Below are 13,467 nucleotides of genomic sequence, written 5' to 3'. Positions count from 1 at the left end.
GGGCTAAAGTAAGTCAATACCTACCATGCTACTTACTTATCATCATACCTATCGTATCTAATACAGGGAGTTAAAGAGGGAAAATAGTAAGATTAAAGGTTGAGAGCGAAGGGCACCCGCTCGTAAAATTTTTGTGTCTAAAACCAAATGTCAGCCCAAAACAATCACCCTAGGGCTGATTGAAAAGCTGACGAAATACGCTGATCCAGTCTGTACACGGGAGGAGAAGAAGGAGAAGACGTGATTCAACTTTGTTTGTTTTCGTTCCTATTCCACAGTTGAGACTGGGTCTACAACTAATGGAGAGTGGAGATTATCAGAAGTCTATCAATCATCTAAGATCTGCTGCTAGGTCTGATCCTAGTGATAGTCATTGCTGGGAGGCATTGGGTGATGGATATCTGAAACGTGGTGCTTTCAGTGCAGCCAAGAAATGTTACGCTAAAGTCGTACAACTCCAACCGGACAAGATCTATCCTAAACTACAGATTGCACATATCTATCAGGTAATAACTGACAAGATCTATCCTAAACTACAGATTGCACATATCTATCAGGTAATAACTGACAAGATCTATCCTAAACTACAGATTGCACATATCTATCAGGTAATAACTGACAAGATCTATCCTAAACTACAGATTGCACATATCTATCAGGTAATAACTGACAAGATCTATCCTAAACTACAGATTGCACATATCTATCAGGTAATAACTGACAAGATCTATCCTAAACTACAGATTGCACATATCTATCAGGTAATAACTGACAAGATCTATCCTAAACTACAGATTGCACATATCTATCAGGTAATAACTGACAAGATCTATCCTAAACTACAGATTGCACATATCTATCAGGTAATAACTGACAAGATCTATCCTAAACTACAGATTGCACATATCTATCAGGTAATAACTGACAAGATCTATCCTAAACTACAGATTGCACATATCTATCAGGTAATAACTGACAAGATCTATCCTAAACTACAGATTGCACATATCTATCAGGTAATAACTGACAAGATCTATCCTAAACTACAGATTGCACATATCTATCAGGTAATAACTGACAAGATCTATCCTAAACTACAGATTGCACATATCTATCAGGTAATAACTGACAAGATCTATCCTAAACTACAGATTGCACATATCTATCAGGTAATAACTGACAAGATCTATCCTAAACTACAGATTGCACATATCTATCAGGTAATAACTGACAAGATCTATCCTAAACTACAGATTGCACATATCTATCAGGTAATAACTGACAAGATCTATCCTAAACTACAGATTGCACATATCTATCAGGTAATAACTGACAAGATCTATCCTAAACTACAGATTGCACATATCTATCAGGTAATAACTGACAAGATCTATCCTAAACTACAGATTGCACATATCTATCAGGTAATAACTGACAAGATCTATCCTAAACTACAGATTGCACATATCTATCAGGTAATAACTGACAAGATCTATCCTAAACTACAGATTGCACATATCTATCAGGTAATAACTGACAAGATCTATCCTAAACTACAGATTGCACATATCTATCAGGTAATAACTGACAAGATCTATCCTAAACTACAGATTGCACATATCTATCAGGTAATAACTGACAAGATCTATCCTAAACTACAGATTGCACATATCTATCAGGTAATAACTGACAAGATCTATCCTAAACTACAGATTGCACATATCTATCAGGTAATAACTGACAAGATCTATCCTAAACTACAGATTGCACATATCTATCAGGTAATAACTGACAAGATCTATCCTAAACTACAGATTGCACATATCTATCAGGTAATAACTGACAAGATCTATCCTAAACTACAGATTGCACATATCTATCAGGTAATAACTGACAAGATCTATCCTAAACTACAGATTGCACATATCTATCAGGTAATAACTGACAAGATCTATCCTAAACTACAGATTGCACATATCTATCAGGTAATAACTGACAAGATCTATCCTAAACTACAGATTGCACATATCTATCAGGTAATAACTGACAAGATCTATCCTAAACTACAGATTGCACATATCTATCAGGTAATAACTGACAAGATCTATCCTAAACTACAGATTGCACATATCTATCAGGTAATAACTGACAAGATCTATCCTAAACTACAGATTGCACATATCTATCAGGTAATAACTGACAAGATCTATCCTAAACTACAGATTGCACATATCTATCAGGTAATAACTGACAAGATCTATCCTAAACTACAGATTGCACATATCTATCAGGTAATAACTGACAAGATCTATCCTAAACTACAGATTGCACATATCTATCAGGTAATAACTGACAAGATCTATCCTAAACTACAGATTGCACATATCTATCAGGTAATAACTGACAAGATCTATCCTAAACTACAGATTGCACATATCTATCAGGTAATAACTGACAAGATCTATCCTAAACTACAGATTGCACATATCTATCAGGTAATAACTGACAAGATCTATCCTAAACTACAGATTGCACATATCTATCAGGTAATAACTGACAAGATCTATCCTAAACTACAGATTGCACATATCTATCAGGTAATAACTGACAAGATCTATCCTAAACTACAGATTGCACATATCTATCAGGTAATAACTGACAAGATCTATCCTAAACTACAGATTGCACATATCTATCAGGTAATAACTGACAAGATCTATCCTAAACTACAGATTGCACATATCTATCAGGTAATAACTGACAAGATCTATCCTAAACTACAGATTGCACATATCTATCAGGTAATAACTGACAAGATCTATCCTAAACTACAGATTGCACATATCTATCAGGTAATAACTGACAAGATCTATCCTAAACTACAGATTGCACATATCTATCAGGTAATAACTGACAAGATCTATCCTAAACTACAGATTGCACATATCTATCAGGTAATAACTGACAAGATCTATCCTAAACTACAGATTGCACATATCTATCAGGTAATAACTGACAAGATCTATCCTAAACTACAGATTGCACATATCTATCAGGTAATAACTGACAAGATCTATCCTAAACTACAGATTGCACATATCTATCAGGTAATAACTGACAAGATCTATCCTAAACTACAGATTGCACATATCTATCAGGTAATAACTGACAAGATCTATCCTAAACTACAGATTGCACATATCTATCAGGTAATAACTGACAAGATCTATCCTAAACTACAGATTGCACATATCTATCAGGTAATAACTGACAAGATCTATCCTAAACTACAGATTGCACATATCTATCAGGTAATAACTGACAAGATCTATCCTAAACTACAGATTGCACATATCTATCAGGTAATAACTGACAAGATCTATCCTAAACTACAGATTGCACATATCTATCAGGTAATAACTGACAAGATCTATCCTAAACTACAGATTGCACATATCTATCAGGTAATAACTGACAAGATCTATCCTAAACTACAGATTGCACATATCTATCAGGTAATAACTGACAAGATCTATCCTAAACTACAGATTGCACATATCTATCAGGTAATAACTGACAAGATCTATCCTAAACTACAGATTGCACATATCTATCAGGTAATAACTGACAAGATCTATCCTAAACTACAGATTGCACATATCTATCAGGTAATAACTGACAAGATCTATCCTAAACTACAGATTGCACATATCTATCAGGTAATAACTGACAAGATCTATCCTAAACTACAGATTGCACATATCTATCAGGTAATAACTGACAAGATCTATCCTAAACTACAGATTGCACATATCTATCAGGTAATAACTGACAAGATCTATCCTAAACTACAGATTGCACATATCTATCAGGTAATAACTGACAAGATCTATCCTAAACTACAGATTGCACATATCTATCAGGTAATAACTGACAAGATCTATCCTAAACTACAGATTGCACATATCTATCAGGTAATAACTGACAAGATCTATCCTAAACTACAGATTGCACATATCTATCAGGTAATAACTGACAAGATCTATCCTAAACTACAGATTGCACATATCTATCAGGTAATAACTGACAAGATCTATCCTAAACTACAGATTGCACATATCTATCAGGTAATAACTGACAAGATCTATCCTAAACTACAGATTGCACATATCTATCAGGTAATAACTGACAAGATCTATCCTAAACTACAGATTGCACATATCTATCAGGTAATAACTGACAAGATCTATCCTAAACTATAGATTGCACATATCTATCAGGTAATAACTGACAAGATCTATCCTAAACTACAGATTGCACATATCTATCAGGTAATAACGGACAAGATCTATCCTAAACTACAGATTGCACATATCTATCAGGTAATAACTGACAAGATCTATCCTAAACTACAGATTGCACATATCTATCAGGTAATAACTGACAAGATCTATAAAGATTTTTGCATTGAAATTACCAATTTGGTCAGAAAAAAGATCTATCCTAAACTACAGATTGCACATATCTATCAGGTAATAACTGACAAGATCTATCAAGATTTTTGCATTGAAATTACCAATTTGGTCAGAAAAGAGATCTATCCTAAACTACAGATTGCACATATCTATCAGGTAATAACTGACAAGATCTATCAAGATTTTTGCATTGAAATTACCAATTTAGTCAGAAAAGCTTTACCTACTCAAACTTGCATTTCAAACAAAGTTTCAAAATCCTCGTAGCCTTATTTCAGACCATAAGAAGAACAATACTGTCTCATTACTTTTGTAATAGAAAGAAAAAATGATATGTATGATTATGTGAATAAAGCAACCTCCGTGGCCGAGTGGGTATCACACTAGGCTTGCACGCAGGAGGTCCTGGTTCGATTCCCGGCGGAGCCGCGAGGTTTTTTTCGGCTCTGTGCTTGGAGTTCGGGGTGCACTCAGCCTCGTGAGGACAATCGAGTAGCGACCAGTGGCGGCATTACAAGTCGAAGAGACGAGCGATAATAAATATGATGATTGAGTAAATTAAAGACTTGAAATACTGTGATACCCACAAAGTTGTGAGAAAGCTCTCTGCTTTACCACAAAGATACCATGATTTGATTTTGAACTTTAATCGAGTAGCGACCAGTGGCGGCATTACAAGTCGAAGAGACGAGCGATAATAAATATGATGATTGAGTAAATTAAAGACTTGTAATACTGTGATACCCACAAAGTTGTGAGAAAGCTCTCTGCTTTACCACAAAGATACCATGATTTGATGAAGCATGCTGGTCTTCCCTTGGCTTCCGTACAGATGGGATCCTCCTATGGTAAGCACAATACATAACAGTAGCTGAGGAGATAGATCATGCAGACACTAAGAAGATGTTACATCACACGTGTTGCCTGGGTTCTCATCACAATAGCATCGTATTATTCTCCTACTATGTATTGAAATCTCTACTGGAAGCTCATACTAGTAAACATTGTTCTCTCAATAAGTTATACTCCGAGAAGCATGCTGGTCTTCCCTTGGCTTCCGTACAGATGGGATCCTCCTATGGTAAGCACAATACATATATATAATCCAGGTATTTTTTTCTCGTCTTCGATTCTATCTAGATCTTCTCCTCTTCTTCTTACATCAGCACTAATCATATCTCTATATCTCATTCAGAGATGGGCTTTTGGTCTCATATCCTGTATCGTTCCATTTATTCAACGGGTCGATTCACAAGGCCTCTAAACCACACTCTGTCCAGGTATTTTTTTCTCGTCTTCGATTATATCTAGATCTTCTCCTCTTCTTCTTACATCAGCACTAATCATATCTCTATATCTCATTCTGGATCTACCGTTTGGTCTCACACCATCCACTTTTAGTTCAAACATTTTCTTGGCAATTCTCTGTTCATCCATCCTCTTTACATGGCCATACCATTTCAGTCTAGATCTTTCTATTCTATGTTGCAGTTTTTCTGGGTGGCATTACAAGTCGAAGAGACGAGCGATAATAAATATGATGATTGAGTAAATGAAAGACTTGTAATACTGTGATAGCCACACAGTTGTGAGAAAGCTCTCTGCTTAACCACAAAGATACCATGATTTGATTGATTATGTGAATAATCTTATATTAAAAAATCAAGATCCATTCACGCATTCACATTTCACACACTGATCGCTCTATCTCCGCAACCACAACACCTAGAAAGCTGAAATTTGGTAGAAGATCCATTCACTCATTCACATTTCACACACTGATCGCTCTATCTCCTCAACCACAACACCTAGAAAACTGAAATTTGGTAGGAATATTCCTTTTATGGTCTAGGTGTGCAATAAGACAAGATTTTGCGAAAATCTAAACCGATCCTGAGATATGATCAATTTTTGATCGCTAAAATCTCCATAAGAAATACACGGAGTGTAGAGACTGCGGGAGAGAAATGTTCTGCTCTCGACCAACATTTTGAGTTTCGTTTAGGTATGTTTTTAGTTTGATAACTATGCAGCTAATAGGGAGCGCGCAGCGCGACCGTATTTTTTATTATTTTCTATAAGTTCGGCCATGTCTTTTCTACAAGTTTGGCCATGCCTCGGGATGAACTAGCGGGATTCTGGAGCAAAGCGACGGAATTCAGCTAGTTGCTTTCTAATTTCAGATCTTGGGTTTAGCCGAGGAGTCGTTAGAAGAATATCGCACTATTCTGCTTATATTTCCTGAATGTCTCCCCGCTATGAAAGGATTGGCAGAGTCTTGTCTTCTCCTCGTGAGGAAGAGGTTGCAATATTCCGGAGGGAACCTTGTGCAGGAAGTGCAGGAGTTGTGTCAAACAGGAGTAGATGCTATAGTCAGGTAAGAGGAAGGTTTTTTTTTTTTTTTTTTTTTTTTTACTCATTTTTTTTGAAGAGGGTTTTTTTTTTTTTTTTTTTTTTTTTACTCATATTTATTTTTAAGTTGATATTTTTGCAACTTTATCTTATACTGGAATAGGATTAGTTAGGGTTGATTGTGTATTTAGGTAGCAAAGGGTCCGCCCGTTTAAGTGTTTATAAATAAAAATAAAAAAGCATTGGAAGACATTTGTATGATTTATTCAGAAAATTCACTCTTATCACTCGAGAACTTCAGAAAATATCTAAAACTATTTTAAATTATTCGATCCACATTTTAATTCAACACATGTACTAAAAAAAAAAAAAAAAAAAAAAAAAAAAAAAAAAAAAAAAAAAAAAAAAACATGTACCCACAATGATCTACTACTGGATTTCTGGAAATACAAGATTTGAGAATTATGACACGGAAAGTAAGTATGCATGGATTTAAATAAATTCATTTCTTCTCTTCTTGAAATATAATAATGTACGATTTGTATTCCCAGTGCTCTCATGTTGAACAACTCCATTTCCTGTCTATGGAAACTGTTGGGGGATATTCTGGTCACCCTATGCAAGTTACCCAAACGAAACCAAACCGTCACTCTGCCTACCTCACTAGTAGATCCTACGCTGCATGAGTCACCCGACCAGAAAATATCCACGCTCACCTCCTACAGACAAATATTGACAATTGCCTTGAAGTAAGTTCCTACAGACAAATATTGACAATGGAGGAGTTGCAATTGAAAAAATATTATTAATAAAAGGTCGATTCCTACGAAAGAGTTGTGAAAAATCCAAATCTGAGGTCAAAACTCCGGAAAAGTAACTTTAAAAGGTCAGAAATTCAATTTTTAATTGCCATCCTAATGAAAAAGTTCAAAGAGTTGTGACGTCAGATTTCACGTCAAAATGCGCAGAAACGCTTGCGCACAAACAAACGAAGCGGGAGTCATGAATTATGACGTCATCGCCTACGGGAGCGTATGCCGTGACGTCAAACTTCACGATTTACCGGTATTTTTTAAATCGATTTATTTCGGTATCTAGAAGTTGTAGAAGAAAAAAGAAAAATTCCATTGGTCGTCATTTTTTCTGCTCTATTACTTTGAAACATCACGCAAGTAAGCGCTACTGATCTATTGCCTTGAAGTAAGTTCCTGCAGACAAATATTGACAATTGCCTTGAAGTAAGTTTTTTAAAGGTTGATGAGATCACATCAGGTTTTTATGGTTCGCCTTTTTTGGTCGAAGTTTCTACCAGCTCAGTTGTCCTTATGAGGCTAAGTACACCCCGACATAGCCTGTAGCATGTGTTATCGGGAACTGCCGGCTCTTGATCATAGTGTATGTGCTATCATTTCAGTATCTCTACCATTTTTAACTTGAGGTGTTGAAGTTGTATAGATGTGGCCGTACCTATTGTTTTCTGTTCCAGTGCATACAGGAAAGCGCTACAGATTGCTAAAGCTCTGTCTATCTCATCGAATCTACAGGGACGACTTGTGTATAACATTGCTTACTGTCTCAACCTAGATGCTACTCTGAGTCGTAGTGTAGAGAAGAAGAGAGGCGCACTCAGATGTATGAAAGAGTGTTTGAGAATGATGCCGCGATCCTACACTGCATGGAACTTACTGGGAATCATTGCTGCATCCGATGGTAAGTTATACATGCTTCGCCTTTTTTGGTCGAAGTTTCTACCAGCTCAGTTGTCCTTATGAGGCTAAGTACACCCCGACATAGCCTGTAGCATGTGTTCTGTGTTATCGGGAACTGTGGCTGTTGATCATAGTGTATGTGATATCATTTCAGTATCTCTACCATTTTTAACTTGAGGTGTTGAAGTTCTATAGATGTGGCCGTGCCTATTGTTTTCTGTTCCAGTGCATACAGGAAAGCGCTACAGATTGCTAAAGCTCTGTCTATCTCATCGAATCTACAGGGACGACTTGTGTATAACATTGCTTACTGTCTCAACCTAGATGCTACTCTGAGTCGTAGTGTAGAGAAGAAGAGAGGCGCACTCAGATGTATGAAAGAGTGTTTGAGAATGATGCCGCGATCCTACACTGCATGGAACTTACTGGGAATCATTGCTGCATCCGATGGTAAGTTATACCTATACCTAAACTTAGTATGTAATTCCAAATAAAGATTTACCTGAGTTGTTTGAAACTAATCGTACAAACGGTATCGACATTCAAAGCGACATAAAGAGGCGTAAGTGAACTTTCTGCATTTTACAGGAAAGCCAATTCCAGTTTTTCCTGCACTGCGCCAGCGCTGCGTATCAAATTCTTGTTCTGTATCTATTGATCAGAATACACAGTTGAATTATACCTAAACTTAGTATGTAATTCCAAATAAAGATTTACCTGAGTTGTTTGAAACTAATCGTACAAACGGTATCGACATTCAAAGCGAGGCGTAAGTAAGTGAACTTTCTGCATTTTACAGGAAAGCCAATTTCAGTTTTTCCTGCACTGCGCCAGCGCTGCGTATCAAATTCTTGTTCTGTACCTATTGATCAATATTCACACAGTTGAATTGAACTTTTTACTAATTTATTGAACATATGAACTGAGTTTTAACTTGACCATTTTACCTTGTTTGCTATTCAATGATTCGTTCGATTTTGATGGAATTTGGCAAGTGTCTAAAGATCCATTTTGGGCAGTTTCAGACGCTTGGGGTCCCATAGATACTTTTTACAGTTGACTATTTCATTCCAGAGTTACAACAGTATGCCCTTGCTCAGCATGCTTTCATCAAATCTATTCAAGTGGAGCGAGTAAACCCTTCCGCCTGGACTAATCTAGGTTCCGTGTATCTCAAGCTGAGGTGTCTGAACCTGGCCAATGATTGTTTCAAGGAAGCACAAACCATAGATCCAGCCTATCTTATGGCCTGGCTTGGACAGGTGAGTCTAATATCATGTAATGTTCACTTTGAAATAAACCTTATGCGCTTATTTAACTGATATTTTAAAGTGAAAAAGCAGAAGAAAAAAAACGGACTAATCTAGGTTCCGTGTATCTCAAGCTGAGGTGTCTGAACCTGGCCAATGATTGTTTCAAGGAAGCACAAACCATAGATCCAGCTTATCTTATGGCCTGGCTTGGACAGGTGAGTCTAATGTTCTTGATACACTTGGTTCATCATGTAATGTTCACTTTGAAATAAACCTTATGCGCTTATTTAACTGATATTTTAAAGTGAAAAAGCAGAAAAGAAAATATGAACTAGGGAAATTTTCTTTGACTTCTAAAGTTCTAAATCCCAAAGTAAAATCGATTTGAAAAATACCGGTAAATTTTTTACCCTGACGTCACGACATATGCTCCCGTGTGCCATGACGTCAACTTCATCAAGCAAGTGAGCTTGCAACTGCAGCCTTTCATTCATAATCTTTACCCACTTACACATCCTCTATTTAAAATAATCCAAGTGTTGCAGAATGATATCACGCTTGTTTGCCTTGCAGAAGATCTCGGGTTCGATTCCCAGAGTTCTTCTAGATCCCAAAGTAAAATCGATTTGAAAAATACCGGTAAATTTTGTACCCTGACGTCACGACATATGCTCCCGTGTGCCATGACTGCAGCCTGCAACTGCAGCCTTTCATTCATAATTTTTACCCACTTACACATCCTCTATTTAAAATAATCCAAGTGTTGCAGAATGATATCACGCTTGTTTGCCGTGCAGAAGATCTCGGGTTCGATTCCCAGAGTCAATTAAATCTTTCACTTGTATTCCGATTTGCAAATATATATTTCAGCGGGTTACTTTCTGGTGTTCTCGTGTTGAACCTGGTGAAGTATTGTGTTTTTTATCGCCCATCTGATGAGGGGCATGCTACGATAGAGTACGATGTTATGTATAATGGAGGAGTTGCAATTGGGAAAATATTATTAATAAAAGGTTGATTCCTACGTAAAAAGTTGTGAAAAATACAAATCAGAGGTCAAAACTCCAAAATAGTAACTTTAAAAGGTCGAAAATTGAATTTTTAATTGCCGTTCTAATGATAAAGTTCAGAGTTGTGACGTCAGATTTCACGTCAAAATGCGCAGAAACGCTTGCGCAGGTTTTAATTAAAAAGTTCAAAGAGTTGTGACGTCAGACTTAATGTCAAAATGCGCAGAAACGCTTGCGCACAAACAATCGAAGCGGGAGTCATGAATTATGACGTCATCGCCTACGGGAGCGTATGCCGTGACGTCAAACTTCACGATTTACCGGTTTTTTTAAAATCGATTTATCTCGGTATCTAGAAGTCGTAGAAAAAAAAAAGAAAAATTCCGTTGGTCCTCATTTTTCCTGCTCTATGACTTTGAAACATCACCCAAGTAAGCGCAACTGATCTATTGCAGAGCACAGTAGCTGAGGAGATAGATCATGCAGACACTAAGAAGATGTTACATCACACGTGTTGCCTGGGTTCTCATCACAATAGCATCGTATTATTCTCCTACTATGTATTGAAATCTCTACTGGAAGCTCATACTAGTAAACATTGTTCTCTCAATAAGTTATACTCCGAGAAGCATGCTGGTCTTCCCTTGGCTTCCGTACAGATGGGATCCTCCTATGGTAAGCACAATACATATATATACATATCCTGTATCGTTGCATTTATTCAACGGATCGATTCCATCCACTCGAAACGTAGCATAAGTGATTCATTGGGAACTTTTGTATTGAATGATTTCAATGTGATATCAGTGGACATATTATTTTATCTTTTGTATCTCAACTAAAAGTAATAAATGGTGTTGTTTTTTTTTCCAGTCTGCAAATGAAAGTAAACTTCACATGGAGTCTGTTTGCATTAAGTGCATTAGGTATATTGAGTGGAGATTTGGAACTGTCGCGAGCCACATGCAAGGAATTGGAAATACAAGAGAGTAGCAAGGATTTGGGTACCTATGTGAACCCAGCCACACTGCTTCTTATCAAATGTTATACAGCTTTCATGCAGGTCAGTACAGGGACTATATTTATCATGTATATTGAAGAAAAGTTGAATGTCTACATTAGACAACTCATAGGACACCAGTGTAAAACTCACATTATGTTCCAAAGTTAAAACTTAAAACTCTTCCTTTATAGTGTTATTCAAGATTTCGTAAAATAAAATTTCGTATTTCTAACATTGTGTATTTTGTTCTAGGAAAACTTGGATCTGATCGAGATTCACATCAATGATGGAGCGAGCAATGTGAAGTCCAGTGGTAAACTCCTCACTACAATCACCAGACTTCTTCAACAACTGAGTGAACACACAAAGACCTCCCACTTCACCAGAATAGCACTCGCTCTCGCTTACTCCTCCACTAATATTACAGAGGAGGTAAGTCTCTCTCTCTCTCTCTCTCTCCCTCTCCCTCTCCCTCTCTCCATTTTTCCAGACGACTTACAAAATGTCTTGTGCTTTCCTTTTCTTAATTATACTTCTTTAGATAGCCAAGGAGTGGCTATAAACAATATTAAACAAATTAGGTAGGTACATAGGTACTGATCGAATAAACTACGGGCTAAATAATTCCCGGAGGGACGGGCCCTGCTTGTTTTACATTTTAGTGGTACGTTATTATTCCAGATGATTCCTTTCACACAATGATAGAATTTGGAGCTTGTATCAATCCTGTTGTTTATTTCTTCCGTGATGGTTCCCTTTTCTGACATTATGCTTCCCAAGTATTTAAATTGTGGGACTTTATTCAGTTCTGTTCCATCTTATTTCACACTACCCGATGGAGTGGTATATCTCTACCATGATTTGATTTTGATTTGATTGATTATGTGAATAATCTTATACATATTATAAAATCAAGATCCATTCACTCATTCACATTTCACACACTGATCGCTCTATCTCCTCAACCACAACACCTAGAAAACTGAAATTTGGTAGGAATATTCCTTTTATGGTCTAGGTGTGCAATAAGACAACATATTTTCTTGCTGTTTCTGCCCATGCGTTGATTTGGATCTGGACTTCTTCATTATTATTTCCCCAAAGAACAATATCGTCGGCAAAGAGCATACATAAGGTTTGATTTGCTCCTTCCTATTTTTTCGATGACTGTGTTTTGTATTTCGTTGATTACGGTTATGAAGAGGAGTGGCGAGAGGACTCCACCCTGCCGAAGGCCCGTTGTAATGGCAAATCTGTCAGTGGTTCCAACAGGGGTTCTTACTTTACTCGATATGTCTTTTTAAAGATCGCTTATTCTTTATATCATAGGTTTTTCTATTCCAGCGTGATCTAATGCATCCCAAACTTTACTCTTTCCTACGGCGTCAAAAGCCTTTTTTATATCTAAAAATGCCATCCAAATATCTAAAATCGTGGTTTTAGGGACGGTTGAAATATATACTACGTATATGGCCAGAGAGTAATGTTTTTGTCTGCGGCTTGACATGAACTTTACTCTTTCCTACGGCGTCAAAAGCCTTTTTTATATCTAAAAATGCCATCCAAATATCTAAAATCGTGGTTTTAGGGACGGTTAAAATATATACTACGTATATGGCCAGAGAGTAATGTTTTTGTCTGCGGCTTGACATTGGTCGGATCATA

The 13,467-nt window shown here is 36.8% G+C and overlaps 2 protein-coding genes across 2 annotated transcripts in view; both read left to right on the top strand.

Moving 5' to 3' along the window:
- Positions 1–278: 278 nt before the first annotated feature.
- On the top strand, positions 279–11,641 carry LOC103518607 (tetratricopeptide repeat protein 37; the record flags this gene model as incomplete). Its single annotated transcript, XM_026830358.1, has 6 exons — positions 279–506; positions 6,659–6,852; positions 7,379–7,576; positions 8,314–8,537; positions 9,611–9,798; positions 11,255–11,641. Coding segments are annotated over 6 exons (1,419 nt in total), but the record flags the coding sequence as incomplete, so codon positions are not given.
- A 22-nt stretch (positions 11,642–11,663) lies between these two features.
- LOC103518605 overlaps positions 11,664–13,467 on the top strand; it is an 8,183-nt gene continuing 6,379 nt past the window's right edge. The window contains exons 1-2 of the mRNA XM_008483678.2: positions 11,664–11,862; positions 12,055–12,234. Of these exons, the coding sequence (XP_008481900.1) occupies positions 11,680–11,862; positions 12,055–12,234 (363 nt within the window). The 5' untranslated portion in view covers positions 11,664–11,679. The remainder of the gene's footprint in view (positions 11,863–12,054; positions 12,235–13,467) is intronic.

Source organism: Diaphorina citri, unplaced genomic scaffold, assembly GCF_000475195.1.
Source record: "Diaphorina citri unplaced genomic scaffold, Diaci psyllid genome assembly version 1.1 scaffold2268, whole genome shotgun sequence".
NCBI lineage: Eukaryota > Metazoa > Arthropoda > Insecta > Hemiptera > Psyllidae > Diaphorina > Diaphorina citri.
Note: the sequence above shows the minus strand (reverse complement) of the source record. Positions and strands in the feature narration are given on the sequence as shown.